General features: G+C 50.2%; 1 protein-coding gene and 1 pseudogene across 1 annotated transcript; both read left to right on the top strand.

Annotated features, from left to right (window-relative positions):
• The first annotated feature begins 1,722 nt into the window (after positions 1-1,722).
• On the top strand, positions 1,723-9,551 carry LOC130379189 (WAS/WASL-interacting protein family member 2-like; annotated as a pseudogene).
• Positions 9,552-11,622: 2,071 nt separating this feature from the next.
• On the top strand, positions 11,623-17,806 carry LOC130379179 (cell division control protein 6 homolog). Its single transcript, XM_056585864.1, has 12 exons — positions 11,623-11,730; positions 12,085-12,325; positions 12,618-12,881; positions 13,144-13,343; positions 13,748-13,905; positions 14,100-14,206; positions 14,320-14,459; positions 14,953-15,053; positions 15,231-15,298; positions 15,537-15,712; positions 15,826-15,966; positions 16,972-17,806. Exons 2-12 carry the CDS (start codon positions 12,088-12,090, stop codon positions 17,059-17,061), a joined length of 1,683 nt encoding a protein of 560 aa, XP_056441839.1. The 5' UTR covers positions 11,623-11,730; positions 12,085-12,087; the 3' UTR covers positions 17,062-17,806.
• Positions 17,807-18,583: the final 777 nt, after the last annotated feature.

Genomic DNA, 18,583 nt, shown 5'->3' with positions numbered 1-18,583 from the left:
TGGGATCTTTTGCCACAGCAACATTTTCCATTCATGTTGGTTCTGAGGACGAGGTTGTCCACCCCCTGTAAGTTAAGGTAAGTCACTATTCAATTGGTTGGTGTGCTTCACAGTACGGACAGGTCGCATGTTTACCAGCTGTAGGGATCATGTGTTGAAGGGTTGTTCCTCTGCTATTAACCCCCAACGACTCTCCGTTCGCATTAACCAAGGTTGTGTGTGAATATTTGTATATACATGTACTTGGTACATCACGCAATATCTGAGACTGATTCTGTTAATTATTTTCGGGTGAGTTTTATTAGAGGAATAGTTGTGGTTCCGTAGGGACAATCTTGCAAACAAGGCCGGGGTAAGAAAGCTAGAACTGTCAGTCAGTGGGCCTAGAAGGAGAGTTATTTCGTCGAGCACCGAGGCTCACTTCCTTATTACCTGTACTTTCTCCAGGTGTATCTCACCATGGCCCAATCCTATGCCAAAATAAGTACAAGTTGAGCCGTGACCTACTTCAGACCTCACGGTACTGTAATCTTGTAAGTAGAGGTATACACACTGTTCTTTAAATAAGTAACTTCACTTTAGAACAAGTATGTCTCCCATTCCAAAGTCCTATAAATTCACAATGCATAAGAGCTTTGTCCAACAAATGCATCTGTGTTCTGAAGGGCCTTAGCAAAGTAAAGGAAACAGTATTGTCAGAGGGAGTAAAAACTAGTAGTTCAGGAATTTAGTTATTTCTCAGTGCAGCTGTTCCTTTTTCGGTTTTCCACCGCTGTAAAAGAGGAGCCCATCATCTTTCCCCTTTCTTGAGATTTGAAACAGAAAATTTAACCCATAGGAAGCCACAACTATTCCAAAGGATCCTCTGCCGCTCTGGAATATCTGTGGCTTTGGCCGAGGTTATGCGGACCCAGCAGATATTCGATTATTCTTTAATTTTTTTATAAACAGTTTAGCTTTCTCTGCCATGGCCTAGCAGCAGTGCCTTTGCAGTAAGCTAGCTGTCTCTGCTTGTGACTGGCAAGCTTGCTCAGTGACATTCCTTTAGTTTTCCCTCCGTGAAAACCTGCTGTAGCGTTTAGTAAGGCGGGGGGAGGAGGGGTGGGGCAGCCGCCAGCCTAACATGCTGGATCAACAATGATCCCTGAGAGGCCAACTGGTTCGGGAAGATCCACTCACCTGCACCCCTTAGCAACCATACATCTCTCGGCCTGTGCCTCCTCTCCTGCACCCTGTATGCTGCTGCTGCCGCAGAATACATGTTGGATTAACTACAGCAATGACAGTCAGGAAGTCATGAGTTAAAAATGTCAACAAAGGTCAATAGGGAAATCTGTTCAGTGCAACCTGCGGTTCAGTGCAACCTTTCTGATAGAAAAAAACACATCCACTGCTTTTGGGTCACAATTCACATCCACTGCATACATGGATTTATTATAACTAGTACAGTGCCCGTTCAAAACGTGCCTGTTTCGAACAGACTGACGGGATGGCCTCAGTATTGCTCCTTGAAGTTTTCCTCAGAACTGCTCGTCCAAACAACTTCACACACTACACTGAATTTCCTTGAGTCCTCCGCAATACAACCGTAAAATTGGAAGTCGGTCTGATTAATGGTTATCGTGAGAATGACGCCCGGTTGTTTGTCTTTCTCTCTCCAGGCGAGAGTGTTCTACCTCCACAGTGAGTCGGTGAACCCCCTGACTCAGAAGTGCCAAGACCATGCCCCCTCCTCCCCCCCCTCCCCCGGGGCCTCCGCCTCCTCCCGCTCCTCCCACCTTCAGCCAGGTCAGTAAAGGGGGTGTGTGTAAGTTTGTCCGACACTTGTCTCGGCCTCGGCCAGCCAAATTAACATAACTGCTATTAAATAATCACCTCCTCAACACAATACATACTACATACGATTATCATCAACTTGGTGGTTAACAATCCATCCTAGAGTTATTCTGCACTAATTTCAGTTGTTGTACAGTACACATGTTTTGGAAGTAAGAATGGCAAGTGAGGGATACTCAATCTTTAAGATCAATCCACATTAGTCATGGCAATTGTTGAAGAACAATTAATCCACAATCAATCCATTGTTTTGGACGGATGTATTAATATTAAGGCATTGGGCAGAGCCTTTAACCAACGTGACTTACAATGAACCGGTAGAGCAACGTGCTCAAGCATGCCTACAGGTATACTGCAGATATTGGTGCTAGGAACCCCGACCATTTTCAGCTGGGATTTACATTCCCCGACCACTAACCTGAAGATGGTTCTTCTTGCAGGCAAACACGACGCCTTCCAAGTTGAATCGCGATGGTACCAAGGACAGAGGAGCTCTGCTCTCAGACATCTGTAAAGGTGCCCGGCTCAAGAAGACAGCCATCAACGACCGAAGCGCACCGGTCATAGAGAGTAAGTAATATCACACTATAGCTCCCATCATAGAGATGACTTATAGAACACTATAGCACCCATCATAGAGATGACTTATAGAACACTATAGCACACTCATAGAGATGACTTATAGAACACTATAGCAACCGTCATAGAGAATGAGTTATAGAACACTATAGCACCCGTCATAGAGAATGAGTTATAGAACACTATAGCACCCGTCATAGAGAATGAGTTATAGGACACTATAGCACCCGTCATAGAGATGACTTATAGAACACTATAGCACCCGTCATAGAGAATGACTTATAGAACACTATAGCACCCGTCATAGAGAATGACTTATAGAACACTATAGCACCCGTCATAGAGAATGAGTTATAGAACACTATAGCACCCGTCATAGAGAATGAGTTATAGATCACTATAGCACCCGTCATAGAGAATGACTTATAGAACACTATAGCACCCGTCATAGAGATGACTTATAGAACACTATAGCACCCGTCATAGAGAATGACTTATAGAACACTATAGCACCCGTCATAGAGAATGAGTTATATAACACTGTAGCACCATTAAAATAAGCTCATACGCCAGCCTCCGGTGACTCCTCATGCATGCATACATACGTATCTTTAACATATTTTCACTAGTTGGATATATGTTGATGACTTTGCTACTTCCTCAGAATCAGGAGGTGGAGGTGGAGGAGGAGGAGGTGGTGGTGGAGGAGGAGGAGGAGGAGGGGAGGAGGAGGAGGAGGAGGTTTTGGAGGAGGAGGACCAATGCCAATGGGAGGTCTTTTCCAAGGAGGCGTGCCCAAATTGCGACCAGTTGGAGGTAAAATACTGACATACTGACGCACTATAGATCGACATGGTTGCGTAGTTCAGGAATGGACAAGAACATATACATATCCCACCATACAAACGATATCCTTTATCCAATGAGTAGAAACTGAACAGGTTGAATGTTGAAGAAAGTTCCAAGATTGGAGGATAATTTACGAAATAGTTAAGATTAACTATTTCATAAGAATTTATGAAATAGTTAAGACCGTCTACACTGTCACAAAATGAGTATCTGAAGGGCACAGATCTGCTCTCCCCTTTTAATAACAAAACCTTTTCATGGAGCTTCAATAAACATCAACCCTCTCTCTCAGACCTTGCTGTTTTGAATATCCCGTAAAGGTTGATTTATTCAACTACGCGCCAGGGCCCGCGTCCTCTGCCCTGCTACATGTTGTGGTTCCTCTATTACAGCAAAGCTAAGCAGGGTCACACATGTTCATTGGTACAACACATCGTTTCCATTTAACAAAGATCACTGGACGTCACTGAAGACGGGGCTTATGGTGGATTACGCTCAGTCACAGAAACAGAAGTATAATTACAAGCATATATAATAACAAGCACCGCTGTGTCCATTCAACGTAGAATTGATTGAACATAATCCCCTATTATATGCTAAAGGAACAATGCTGTGGATAAAAGTGTCTACTAAATTCCCTTAATGTAACAAGCAAGAGTTTAGTTTTTAAAGCTAGCTCCAGTCCAAATCACCTGCTCCTCGCCCCTGCTCCTCCCTACTCTCTCCATACCCGCCCACCCTCAAAAAGCGAGCTTTGCTGAAAAGACTCACCTTGAGGTTTCTGTTGTCAGGGCCATCCCAGTAGCCTCAAGGCTGTAATTGACCTGCTGCAGACAACGCATACGTATACAGATCATGGCTGCCATGTGTATTCTGCGACCGTGGTGCGTCAGTCGCGCAGGCGAACCCGACACGTCCGCAAGATGCAATACTGACAAGAAAGTGGGGGGCGATCGAGGGAATAAACAGTGACCTCGAGGTCAGAGTCGGGGAAGTTATTATAAGCATGGCAGAAAGTTTCGAGGAGAGACTGTCGGACCTAGTCCGCAATTTCCCACCCTGTAGGATATCAATCTTTCGATGCAATTTTCTGCCGCCGCGTAATGCCGCAGCAAGTCGGAACACAGGACACAGCAGGTCGTAGCAGGTCGCATACGCTTACGCTTGGTGTTACAGCAAGTCTAATCCAGCCCCTAAAGTGAGCGTCGCCATGACGCTGCGTTTCAGAGCACCCTTTCAACTGAACCGTGGACTAGTGTGCCTTTTTGGATTGTGGTTCTGATCATGTCTCCGTGTTCTACCTCCTCCAGACGGAACGGTGGGTCGCTCCGCGCTGCGACCCCAGCCTCCCGGCCCAGTGCCCCCCCGCCCCCCCTCCGGCCGTTCCTCCTCCCCCTCCCCCCCTATTGAGCACAAGCCTGCCCCGCCCGACCACCAGCGCTCCCCCCCCCCCACCCACCCGACCTCTCCCGCCCCCGCTATGCCTCCTCTGGCTCGTCCCACTCCTCCGGGGGCGGCATGAAGAACAACCTCGCGCACCGCAGCCCTCCGCCGCCCTTCAACCGCGGCGGGTGGCGGGCGCTCCAACCCTCCCCCGGAGAGGACCCAGAAGGGCCCCCCTCCCTCCCGTCCTCACCAGCCACAGCCGAGAGAAACCCCTCCCCCCCACGCCTGGCCGAGGCCCCTCCTACAGCCCCACGGTCCCGCCCCCTTCCATGAAGCCCACCTTCCCCTCCTCCTCCTCCAGCAGACCCTCCCCACGGGGGCTCCTCGGCGCCTCCCCCCTCCTCCCCCATACCGCCATCCCCGGGGGGAGGGTCCAACGGGCCGAGCTACGTGGACGGGGCTCCGGAGCTGCCCCATCGCCAGAACTCCCTGCACAAGAAGACCCCAACAGCGGAGGCTCGCACGGACGCACCCACCGCCCCCCCGCCTCCACCCTCGCCCTCCCCCGGCCCGCAGGGTGGCAGACCCCCTCCGCCCGCCAGGGAGCCACCGGGCCGCAGAACAGGTGATCTACACCCCCCCCCCCCCCATAACCCTGCACCACCTTAACCACCGCCCGAGTCTAGCTGACCACCCTACTGTAGTTGACATTATCCTTCACCCACCCTAATGCTGACCTTCACAACGCTATACTATCCTACACCACCCTACACTATCATCCTCCACCCTACTCAGCCATATAATAGCAATCATCAGCGGACGCCAGCCCGTCACCACCTCTACACTACCCGGCTGCACCCTCCAGATCATTTAACGGTAGAAGTAAAAGCTTAATGAGCGTGGTCTGGTTTGGTATAGGCTGCTCCACATAAGACAGAAAGGATGAGACGTGCTATACATGAGGGACCCCAGCAGTCCCACATATCAGGCCCCTTACCCCCTCTCCTGCTCAGCAGTAGAAGAAGTGTGTGTGTGTGTGTGTGTGTGTGTGTGTGTGTGTGTGTGTGTGTGTGTGTGGTTGTGTGTGTGTGTGTGGTGTGTGTGTGTGTGTGTGTGTGTGTGTGTGTGTGTGTTGTGTGTGTGTGACTGTGGACCTCTGATCTGATTACCTTGCTATCTTTCTGAATAGATTGTCTGAAGGCCAATGGCATTATACGTTAACTAAAGCTTTGAATATGCTCATTAATGATTAATGATCATCACTGCAGTGCAGCCATCTTTGTCACTCAGAATATAAGAACAAAGGTGCCAAAGCCAACCTCTGCATCACTATGGATATAAGACAGTGGCTAGGTTAGTTTTAACCTGAACCAAGGCCCCTCATGTGTTCTGCTCCCTCTCCGTCCAGTCAGAAGCTGGTTCTAATGTGTGTGTGTGTGTGTGTGTGTGTGTGTGTGTGTGTGTGTGTGTGTGTGTGTGTGTGTGTGTGTGTGTGTGTGTGTGTGTGGTGTGTGTGTGTGTGTGTGTGTGTGTGTGTGTGTGTGTGTGTGTGTGTGTGTCCTGCAGCTCCTCAGGCTCCCCATCCAGGCACCCGCAACGGCGGCGGTCGGGACGCCCCGCCCCCTCCACCTCCCTATCGCGGCCACAGCTCAGGTTCCTCCGAGCCTCACAGCAGGGGGGGTAGCAAACCTCCTCCTCCACCCTCCCTCTCCTCCTCCTCCCTCTCCTCCCTCTCCTCCTCCCGCACCCCGGCCGTTCCTCCCCCGCCGCCGCCTCCCCTCCGCAACGGCCACTCCAGCTCCTCCTCCAAGTCCATCGTAGGTGAGTAACCCCCCCCTGGCCTCCATGACCCCCACCCACCCGGCCTCCGTCATCACCCCCACCCGGCCTCCGTCATCACCCCCACCTGGCCTCCGTCATCACCCCCACCAAGCCTCCGTCATCACCCCCACATGGCCTCCGTCATCAACCCCCACATGGCCTCCGTCATCACCCCCACCCCGCCTCCGTCATCACCCCCACCACGCCTCCGTCATCACCCCCACATGGCCTCCGTCATCACCCCCACCAAGCCTCCGTCATCACCCCCACTAAGCCTCCGTCATCACCCCCACCAAGCCTCCGTCATCACCCCCACCCAGCCTAGCTCATCACCCCCACCCCATCTTCCATCATCACCCCCACCCGGCCTCCATCATCACCCCCACTCGGCCTCCGTCATCACCACCACCCGACCTCCGTCATCACCCCCACCCAGCCTAGCTCATCACCCCCACCCCAGCCTCCGTCATCACCCCCAACCGGCCTCCATCATCACCCCCACCCAGCCTCCGTCATCACCCCCAACCGGCCTCCGTCATCACCCCCACCCGGCCCCCATCATCACCCCCACCCAGCCTAGCTCATCACCCCCACCCCAGCCTCCGTCATCACCCCCACCCGGCCTCCATCATCACCCCCAACCGGCCTCCGTCATCACCCCAACCCGCCCTCCATCATCACCCCCACCCGGCCTAGCTCATCACCCCCACCCCAGCCTCCGTCATCACCCCCAACCGGCCTCCATCATCACCCCCACCCAGCCTCCGTCATCACCCCCAACCGGCCTCCGTCATCACCCCCACCCGGCCCCCATCATCACCCCCACCCAGCCTAGCTCATCACCCCCACCCCAGCCTCCGTCATCACCCCCCACCCGGCCTCCATCATCACCCCCAACCGGCCTCCGTCATCACCCCAACCCGCCCTCCATCATCACCCCCACCCGGCCCCCATCATCACCCCCAACCAGCCTACCTCATCACCCCAACCCGACATCCATCATCAACCCCACCGAGCCTCCATCATCAACCCCCATCCCTGACCCCGCCTCCATCACCACCCTCACCTTCCACCCGTCATCCAGCCACACCCCCAACCAATATTCACCCTCAATCAACACCCACTTAACTGACGTTCAACCCTCACCACACACTACTTTTTGAACTATCCCCCTCGCCCTAAAATTCTCCATGTGTGTTATCGTCCTTTTCACAGATGACTTTGAATCCAAGTTTAACTTCCATCCTGTTGAAGACCTCCCCCCACCAGAGGAGTACCGGCCCTTCAGCAGGGTGTACCCCAGCAAGGGCACCAAGGGTAGGGCACCGTTTCACCATGCACCCTCTTACGGGCACGAGGTCCATGGAAGCGTACTCTTGTCCGAATCGCTCTTTGACAAAGTGGTAGTGGTGATGCAGTCATGATGCCGACTATCCAGGCTGGCTTATCTCTTTATCAATATTCCAGTAGTTAGAGAAATGTGTCATTTATTGCTGAAAGGGTGGTGACTAGGTAGATATGATAGTGACTATGTAAGTATGAGAAGACCAGGAGGTTGCAACAGGTTTTTATCTAAGGCCAAAAGAAGCTCAAAGAGTAGACAACAAATACATTTTCGTCAAAAATACCAAAGAAATGTTCGCCATCACTGAGTTGGGGTATGGAACAAGAAAAAAGTAATAATTGGTTAAGCTAGTTTAAAATGGTCGCCCATGACATCCGAGGCAGCACGTGTTGCTGATGTCACAGGCTTGAATGACCTCACCGGCTACTAATCTGAGCTATTCAGGAAACCATATGGACAGAAAGGTGAGTTATACGGCATGCACAGCTACGCAGGTATGCAATAGCATTCTACGCCAGTGCTCACATTTACTGTTATCAGTAATTATACCTATCTAGTCATTAACATACTTGCCTGCTCACTATCATACCTTCCTGGTCACTATCATACCTACCTGGCCACCTTCATTAATGATCATAGCAGGAAGGAAGTAGAGCAGCAGGTAAGCCAGCCTCTGCCGGCAGGTGTGTTGTGGTGCAGCGAGGAGGTGACCACTGTGCTAACATGTCCTCCTCCTCCAGGTATGATGCGAGGAGCCCCCCCAGCGCCCCCTGTAGGGAGGTGAGCGCATGGCATCCTCTGCTCCACCACACCAGGACTCAACTCACTTTGACCAATCACAGGACATATGGGGGTGGGGGGTGGTTTAAGTGTGTAGACACGCACACTTAGCACACAACACTAAAGACACACTTAACACTAAAGACACACCAACACACATTTGACACACCAACACTAAAGACGCACATCAACACTTGAGACAAACACACTAAACACAAAAGACTAAAGAGCCACACACTAAGGTTATGGGACAGCAAGACACTAAAGACACGCTGCAGAGCTACACTGAACACCAGCTGGAGGCATGCATGGGTTTGAGGAAACGTCTCCTGAATGCCGCGGACTATCGTCTGGGTGCTGACCCGCTGCACTGTGACCATGTGACCCGGGTCGTCACGCCACACTGACACTGAGGACCTACATCGGAAGAAGAAAAACAGAAAAAAAGTAAACCCAATGCATTCCCTTCTGTTCCTCTCTCCTTGAGACTCATTCCATGAAATGTTCTGATTATGTTTTGTATACTGCGTTCCCTTCAGCCCTCCAGGGTACTATTATCTTAGCTGAGTGATGCTTCGACCCTCCTGGGCCGCCACCAGTGGCTGGGAGCACCATTGAGGATTTATTATTTCCTTTTTGTTCTTTTGTTTAGAATCTATGATTGAGTTTGTCTTTGATAGCCATTCCAGTAGTGCCAGGGAGGAGGAGGAGGAGGAGGTGAGGAGGGGTGGAGGGGTTGTGACCAAGCAACCAAGTGCCAAACGTGTGCATAGTGAGCCAAGCATGTCCGTTGACGACATGTATGTAAAATCCTCTATCAGACTAGCATTATGTAGAATACCTGCATGCTTCAAGAAATTCCCAATATATTACTATCTATGTAAATGCATCATCACACACACACACAAATATATATATATATATATATATATATATATATATATATATATATATATATATATATATATATATATATATATATACACAAACAAAACTTTCATAAGAAATGTGTTTTTGTCAATTCGACTGTGCCCCTGCAGGCTTGCTGCCATCTGGTCTTTAAGAACAGCATGGGGAGTACGGGTAGCTACAGAACAGCCAATCAGGCTCTGTTTAAACACGGCTTGCTTCCTGTTGGGGGAGCAGATGCCGAAGGGAAGAAACACATGAACACGCACACACACACGATAGCTCTTCCAGAAGTCTTATTTTATATTTTATCACCTGCAATATCTGACCGTACTTGTGCTGCTGGTGAAGACAGAATTTCAGGTGTTTAGATTGTTGTGATTATTGCTATGCAAGGAATGTTGTGACGATATGACGCTCATCGCTGAGAACCCCCAGAGGCTCCAGGGGTCTGTGGGCGCAGAGCTCTTCGTCCCCCGTGGTCTCTTCCCTGCTCGTCGTCTACACACACTACTTCTTATTGGATTTCCGCTCCTCTGAACGGGAAACCATTCAATGGAGCAGAACCTCTCGCTGGTCCTTGCCTTATACCTTGACCTAACGACCGGTTCCAGCGAAACAGGGCTCCGTTATGTTTTTATCACGTCTTCGTCGTTTGTCAGGGACTCCAGAGGAGGGGCTTGGTGGGGGGGGGGGGCGGGAAGAAACTAAAATAATCGATTATATTTGAAAAATGCAAGAAAATATTGTATATTTACATTAAAGCTAATGAATATGATAACCATAGTTATTGATCTATTTTTTATGTTGTAAAAAGCTTGTAATATAGGAACAAAAATGGGGGGGAAGGGAAGTCATGGAGTGACAGGGGCTCAGCCCCGTAGCCCCGCCCCTAGGGAGGACTAGCAGCACTGCTCTGAGTGGATGAGATGGTGAAGGGTGTGTGCAGATGAATGGATGAATGCTGGGTGAGAAGGTATGGATCAGGAGAGTGAGTGCAGCTAGGGTTGTGAGGTGACGGTTTGGTCTAGTTGTTCCTCACTCTGTCACGCTGTCGGCCATGTTATGTTAATCAGCCATCTTTTAATCATGTGATCAATTGAAATAAACATGTATTTTGGGGAAAAGGGTCTTGGTGCACTGTGGTTTGTCGTGTGGTTTTTCAAAGGTGCAACAGAAGATGTTACAATGCAAGCGTTTAACATGTTGATATAATTTAAATGTACAAATATGCAAATATCATGATAAATATAATGTATGTTTTTCAAAAAATATTTCTAAGATAAGGATATATAACTCTTAAATAAAATATTTCTCGATTTATTTTAGATGAACTCTAACCCGAAAACTTGTCTGAAGTCACCATTTCTTAGTTTGTACATATATTAAAACTAAAGAGTAAAGTAAACTAAATGTTAACTGGACAAACATTATACTGCATTATGGGAAATTGAGCCCGGAAGTCCTTCTTCCGCCTAACAGTATATCATTGATATATAAATAAGTGGTGTAACTATTAATGTGATGGCCAAAGGCTTACTATTTTTTTAATACGTGGTTCTCACGTAGGATTAATTAAAAAATGTAATGAAGGGGTTCCGACCACAAAGAGATTGAGTTGAGTGTGGTCGTCTGTCCTGATTAAATTAATACTTGCTCTAGTGTTGCTTTGAATATATTCTCGGTAGAGGAATACAATGGCGGTAGTGATTACAAAAGTGCTGGTAAATAACGCCCTAAAGTTTTGATGTAGTTATCGGGTTGATTACACGAACCTTTGTCTCACTCAAATATTTAGTAAACAACGAATACGATTATATTCTGTATTGATTGATCAAACACACAATCATATCAGTGTGTTTTATCATTAATGTCTGGCCGCTGACTAGTTTTTCAGCTTATGTCAAACAAGGGACAGAGTTTTCGAATCCAACCAAACAGCTGTCCTTCCCGGGAAAATATAATTCCGCCAAAACAACGTCATTGAATCTCCCGCCATTGAGTTCCGAGTAACCGGAAGGTGACGACTCCTCGGGTTGAGCCAATGAGAGCGTGGGAAACCAGGTCAATGGTGTTCGGGGACCAATCAGAGCCCAGCAATTTCTGGTGACCTCAGGAGAAGGGAGAATATTTGGCGCAACTTTTGTAGTCTCAGTATTGGAAGAAAGCTAGTCTTCAGCGGTCTAGTGTAAACCTGATCAACAACTACCAACAAATCAGCAAAGGTAACACTGTAATTTAACTTATCCCGATAATACTTGCTTTCGATCTAGCACTTTATTTAAAGTTTTAGGTATAAAACATGCTAGCAAGTAGATCTGTGGTGACTGAGGTTTCCGGAGCGCTTTTAATTTTGGATTGTTCGAATGGCGCCAATACAATCTCGGGTTGTTTTTAAGGCACTGCCGTTCTGTATCTGTATCTACATTTGTCAGTTTTCTTATCAAGCACTAGTTGTTGGAATTGTTAGCAGTAAAGTTGAACCAAATACCGAATCATCTTTCCTTCCTGTATGGCTGAATTTAGCGTCACCCGTTCACCAACCTATGTGTACGTCTAATCGTCCTCGTTTTAAACAGAACATGCCCAGCACACGCTCCAAGGGACAGGTCCAGCCCGCTCTGCCCTTCCCTCGACGCAAGTCCTGCCGTCCAGTGTCCAACAAGTCGACGATCCCCCTGGAGAATGAACCTCCGGCTCCCAGTCCCGAGAAGTGCAAGCTTCTTCCCCAAAGCCTGACCTCGGTCCGGCTATGTCCCATCAACCCACTCTCCCCGACCCTGCCACACAGAATACCCCTCAGCCCCCGCAAGCGAACAGGTAAGAACAGGATCCAGTATCCACCACTGTCGAAACATGCTTCATGATATTCCATACAAAATGCCCTACACAATTACATGTGATGTATTATCATACAGCTGGTATTTTATTTGTCCTGTATTTCTGTTAAAAACATGACTGCATATTTATTAATTGAATTAGCTTACTTTCTTATTGAGTTACAATTGACAAATGGAAAGATAATAAAAAATATAATTCCATATCTTTCATGCGTGTGTATGTGCGCGTGTCTAGCTGGTACTGTGTCTGACACCATGTTTTGGTTTCCAAGGTGACGACAATGTCAGCATCCTGGGCGTCAACCTGCTGGGATCGCCACCGAAACAGAGCAGACCCACCCCAAGAGCATCGCCACGGAAACTCTTCAACGACAACTGCGAGAACTCGCCGCTGCAGCCGTGCCGCACAATGGCCCCTCCCTCTCCCAAGCCGATGTCTCCCAACGCCAGGCCCTCCCCCAGACGGCAGGCCGCGCTGCCAGCAAGCCCAGCCCATTCCAACGTGAAGTCTGCGGTCGCTCGTCTGTTTGCAGAGAGTAGGTCCACTTGTTGTCGTGTTCACTATCTGTGTTTGTAGGCTGATAAGGCTTCACTGGTTCCTCAGTTCACCTAGGTACCATCAGTAGGACAGTGATATAGCACCGTCAGTATTATGAGGAGATGGAGCCTAGGTGTAGTTTGACAATGTGGGGTCGGAGTACACTCACACCTCCCTTCTGTTAATGTCATACACTGGGCTTCATGTCTGACACTCGTATATGACACTCATCATAAATGCGCCCCCCCCCCCTCCTCCAGGGTCCCGGTACCAGATGGTGAAGCAGTCTCTGCACACGGCCGTCCCGGAGCGCCTTGTGTCCCGGGACGCGGAGCGCGCCGCCATCCGCTCCTTCCTGGAGGAGCGGGCCCTGGGGAGCACCCCCGCCAGCCTCTACATCTCGGGGGCGCCCGGCACCGGCAAGACGGCCTGCTTCCACCGCGTGCTCGCAGACATGAAGGTACTAAACCCAACGCACCCTAACCTCACCGCTGAGGCCAACGCACACAAACCATCAGAACTAAACCTAACGTAAAACCTAATGTCCCCAAACATTAGGACTATCGAAATGCACCTTCACAGCGCCACTAAACACAACGCCCGTAAACCTAACGCACCCTAACATTACCACTTGATTAGATTAATAATGCGTGTCTCAAATTGATTTGACTTGTTCTGGATAAATGGAGGAATGTTTTTGTCATGATTTGTATAAGCCCATATTCAATCTAGCTACCAACTGTCTGTAAGGAATAATGAGCGATGGCACCACTGTTGACCTATCAAGAAGCCTAAAGAACATGTTTTGTGGCTGGTCACTGCTGTTTGTCCTGACTGCCCCCCTGTGTGTCTTCCCTCCCCCAGGAGGCGCTGAGCGAGGTCCAGACGGTGGTGCTGAACTGCATGACCCTCCGCAGCTCCCACTCTATCTTCCCCCTGCTGGCCCAGCGACTAGGGGGCGGGGCCGGGGGCCACTCCAGCAGCGCTCTGCAGAAGCTGCTGACCAGCAACGGGCCCACTGTGTGAGTAGAGCTGGGGTCAGGACGGGTGGACTTCGATTGGAACTGGGGGTGGGGGTGGGGGGGTGCAGGTTGGGTCTGGTGATTGGGTGTTGGATTCCCAGCTGTGAGGTTCTGGGTTCTAATCAACCCATTGAGTCTACCAGGTTACTCGTTTCTAAATTGTGACCCCCCCTTCCCCCCCCTCCCTCCTTCAGGCTGCTGGTTCTGGATGAGATGGACCAGCTGGACAGCAAGTCTCAGGAGGTCCTATACACCATCTTCGAGTGGCCCTACCTGGCCGGCTCTCGCCTCTGTCTCGTTGGTAAGACATCCGGGCCCACCTGAAGGGGCTCTGATCACCTATTTACGTTTATCTGTGGTCTCCATGTCAGCTGATTGTATCATTTATATTAATATTTCCTGATGTCGCGGCAGGTATCGCCAACGCCCTGGACCTGACGGACCGCATCCTGCCGCGCCTGCAGGCCCTGCCCCGCTGCCGGCCCCTGCTGCTTCACTTCCCTCCCTACAGCCGCCAGGAGCTAGCTGCCATCGTCCAGGACCGACTCACTCAGGTGTGTGTATGTGTGGGGTTAGAGCATGGAAACGCGTCCCGAGCCCGAAAGCCGGATCAATATTAAGAAAGGATCCTCGGGTTCGGGGCGGGCTCGGTCACATCAGCGCGATAAGGCATAGGAGTTGGCATGGCGTTGCTTTTATGTTAACGTTCTGTTCCTCGGCACCTCTTGTGTCATTTTGTGGAATTTATCGTTATTGTGGCCTTTTTTGTGAATTTCAATTAGTTAAGATTCTGCGCAACAAGCGCACGTTTACAGCGAGCACATTAACGTGCGCTTGTTGCGCTCACCTCGATAAAGGCATGCTTTCATTCCCATAAATGTAACCGTGTCGGGTTGGGCTCGGGTCAGGCTCGGCCATGTATATCTTGATGTCGGGTTCGGTTACTTCTCTGTCATACGCTCGCCGGGCTCGGACAGAAAAATGCGGCCCGTTCTGCGCTCTAGTGTGGGTGTGTATTGGTGGTCTAATGCTCGTGTTCCCTCTCAGGCGTCTGGTGACGGGGTTTTGGATGCTTCGGCTGTCCAGTTCTGCGCCAGGAAGGTCTCTGCCGTGTCGGGAGATGCCAGGAAGGCTCTGGACATCTGCAGGTGACTTAACACTCCTTTCTCAACAACACGACTGAGAAACACTTATCACTAATTTATATTTATATTATTTATATTGCCCATTTCCTCTCTCAACCAAACCACTCTAAAGGCTGGCCTCTTGTTACTATGTGTTTTGTTCTGGACACATGCTGAAATGATTCTGTGTCTGGATATCAGGAGAGCCGTTGAGATTGTGGAGGCTGACGACCGCAAGAAAGCAGCGGACCACACTGAAGACGCTAAAGGTAAACCGCTAGCTTAGCCACCACAAACCTCGCTCGCCATATTAAACACTGGCCTAACGACGAGGAAACTAGCCTAGCTGCAATATTAGCCTATCCACAGACGCTAGCCTAGTCATGATGTGACAATACTAGCCACGGTGGTAGCCTAGCCCGTGACGGCCTAGCCCCAACACAGTTAATGTCCTCTACATTGCGACTGTTGTCCTCCCCTGCTGCCCTCCCCCCCCCCCCCCCACAGCGTCTCATGTTGGCGTGCCCCAGGTAGCGCGCGTGTTGTCGGAGGTGTACGGGGACCGCATGGCCTCCTCCGCCGGGGGGGAGGGGGAGAGTTTCCCCCTGCAGCAGAAACTCCTCGTCTGCTGCCTGCTGCTCCTCACAAAGAGCGGCAAACACAAGGAGGTGGTCCTCGGCAAGGTAGACACTTGTATATATATTATTTAATATTATATTTAGTGTCTCTCTCTGGCTCCGGATCTATACCTACTGTCTCTCTCCTCTGATATAAATATACCTCCTGTCTCTCACAGCTGCATGAGGTGTACAGTCGCCTGTGTACGAAGCGGCAGGTGGGGGGCATGGCTCAGGGGGAGTGCCTCTCTCTCTGCTCACTGCTGGAGAGCCGCGGCATCTTCGCCCTCCGCAAGGCCAAGGAGGCGCGACTCACCAAGGTACAGACCGCCCATAAGGCTACCATCCACCTAGGGCTAGCATGCTACCATCCAGCTAGGGCCGGCATGCTATCTAGCATGGGACTATCGCTAGGGCTAGCATGATACCTCCCAGATAGCACTAGCATGATAACTACCATGGGACCACCGCTAGGTCTAGCGTGAGGCCTCCCAGCTAGGGCTAGCGTGAGGCCTCCCAGCTAGGGCTAGCGTGAGGCCTCCCAGCTAGGGCTAGCGTGAGGCCTCCCAGCTAGGGCTAGCGTGAGGCCTCCCAGCTAGGGCTAGCGTGAGGCCTCCCAGCTAGGGCTAGCGTGAGGCCTCCCAGCTAGGGCTAGCGTGAGGCCTCCCAGCTAGGGCTAGCGTGAGGCCTCCCAGCTAGGGCTAGCGTGAGGCCTCCCAGCTAGGGCTAGCGTGAGGCCTCCCAGCTAGGGCTAGCGTGAGGCCTCCCAGCTAGGGCTAGCGTGAGGCCTCCCAGCTAGGGCTAGCGTGAGGCCTCCCAGCTAGGGCTAGCGTGAGGCCTCCCAGCTAGGGCTAGCGTGAGGCCTCCCAGCTAGGGCTAGCGTGAGGCCTCCCAGCTAGGGCTAGCGTGAGGCCTCCCAGCTAGGGTTAGCGTGAGGCCTCCCAGCTAGGGCTAGCGTGAGGCCTCCAACTAGGGCTAGCGTGAGGCCTCCCAGCTAGGGCTAGCGTGAGGCCTCCCAGCTAGGGCTAGCGTGAGGCCTCCCAGCTAGGGCTAGCGTGAGGCCTCCCAGCTAGGGCTAGCGTGAGGCCTCCCAGCTAGGGCTAGCGTGAGGCCTCCCAGCTAGGGCTAGCGTGAGGCCTCCCAGCTAGGGCTAGCGTGAGGCCTCCCAGCTAGGGCTAGCGTGGGACTGCTGCTAGGGCTAGCATGTAACCGATGTATTCTTGTGCGGGTGTTCACAATAGTGACTGACCGCAGGTCACCAGCTGTTCAGAGAGCAGGCAGTGTCCTTGTGGATTCAGTGATGCTGACCCTGTGTCTGTGTTCAGGTGTTCCTGAAGATCGAGGAGAGGGATGTGGAGAACGCTCTGAAGGACCGCACCCTACTGGGCAGCATCCTGGAGGCGGGGCTTCCCTGAGCTACAGGCCCCATCTCCTGCTTTACTTATTTAAACTGTTTTATTCATTACTGGCTTTTATTTCTAGGCTAGGCAAACTTTTCAGTTTGGTTTAAGTTTCTTTTTTTTTTTTGTTTATATTGTACTCTACTTCTAGTAGTTTTTAATATGAACTATTCTCTTTATGAGAGAAAGCAATGATTTTTTTTTATTTAAAACTAGGCATGTACATACATAGGCTTTTAAATGAGGTTTATATATAAATTCCTTTTATATATTGAAACCCTGTACAGATACTATTCTCTGCTGGAATAAATGTACATAAATCCGTTGGATCGCTTTATACAAAACCCTTTTGTGTGTGTGATGTGTGTCTCCAACGCTAAAGTAGTTGGAGTAATATTTTACTGTCGACATGAATACGGTCTACCTTTTTATTAATCCTGTTGTGAATAAAAACCGACCCTTTAACACTTGCGAAATACGAGAGGTAGAGAAGGAGGAGGTTTGAAAGATTAACACTAGCACAGAAGGAATGACACAACCTGAGTTGGTTTGCAAAGAACTGATCCGGCATGAAGTGTCAGGTTATAGTCACACACAGTGTTGCTTCCACCTACATGTACTTACCAGTCACAACACTGATACCGGGTCTCGAACTTTGACACCATGTCACCCATTCCATTTCCCCATTACTGAACATGCAGTTATCGTCCTTCCGCAAAATCTCTGTATAATGCATTGTAAAGAAGTGGTACCTTTTTATGTGGAATACATTCATGAAGCTGGCAGTGTTTGACTAGCTGGAGTATTGACCAGTTGACTGAATCTAACCTTTAAGTTAGTGTATGTACAATGAGAGGAGTCCCCAGGGTGCCTTGCCTCTCCGTTGACGTCATGTAGCCCTCGGGGCCAATCAGCTCGGGGCCGTTCAGCTCAGTAACCGGGCAAATGGTTAGAATCTTTATTTTTACAGTCCGTTTCTAAACAGCTACAAATTGGCTGAATCCGAATTCATTGCTCATTGCTCAACCCTACCCCTCATTGCTCAACCCTAACCCTAACTTTTAAGCCGACCCCCTACCTCTACCCTTCTTCCCTTACCAAATGGGTCAAACCTACCCTATGACGTCATCATTAGTCGTAGTCATTAGTCAACTCGAAATGCGTGACCCCAAACCTCAATGTGACCCCCTAGCAGATAACCAGTCACCTGGTAATGCTACAAGGGACAGACTGGCTGCCATTGTCTCGGGCAACGAGCAAGCCCTATTATAAAGATGTTTAAAGGTCCCATGACATGCTATTTTTATGTATTCTTTAATATAGGTATTAGTGGGCAACTAACACAGTATTCAAAGATGTTCCTGAAATTCAGCCGTGGTGCAGAGTTACAGCCACTCCGAGCCAGTCGCACATTGAGCTTCCCCCAAATGCGCTGTTTCGGTGGGCGTGTCAAGGAGGAGGGTGGGGGTGTGGCCCGGAGCCGCTTGCAGCCACGTGCGCTCTGTTTACGGTGGTTGTATCGCAATGGCTCGTAGAA

This window comes from Gadus chalcogrammus, chromosome 3 (assembly GCF_026213295.1).
Source record: "Gadus chalcogrammus isolate NIFS_2021 chromosome 3, NIFS_Gcha_1.0, whole genome shotgun sequence".
Taxonomy (NCBI): domain Eukaryota; kingdom Metazoa; phylum Chordata; class Actinopteri; order Gadiformes; family Gadidae; genus Gadus; species Gadus chalcogrammus.
Note: the sequence above shows the minus strand (reverse complement) of the source record. Positions and strands in the feature narration are given on the sequence as shown.

Coding starts and splice junctions, on each gene's coding strand:
- LOC130379179 (XM_056585864.1), top strand. CDS start 12,088: ATGCCCAGCACACGCTCCAAGGGACAGGTCCAGCCCGCTCTGCCCTTC. Junction 12,326..12,617: donor CAGCCCCCGCAAGCGAACAG/GTAAGAACAGGA, acceptor TTGGTTTCCAAG/GTGACGACAATGTCAGCATC. Junction 14,207..14,319: donor CTCTCGCCTCTGTCTCGTTG/GTAAGACATCCG, acceptor ATGTCGCGGCAG/GTATCGCCAACGCCCTGGAC.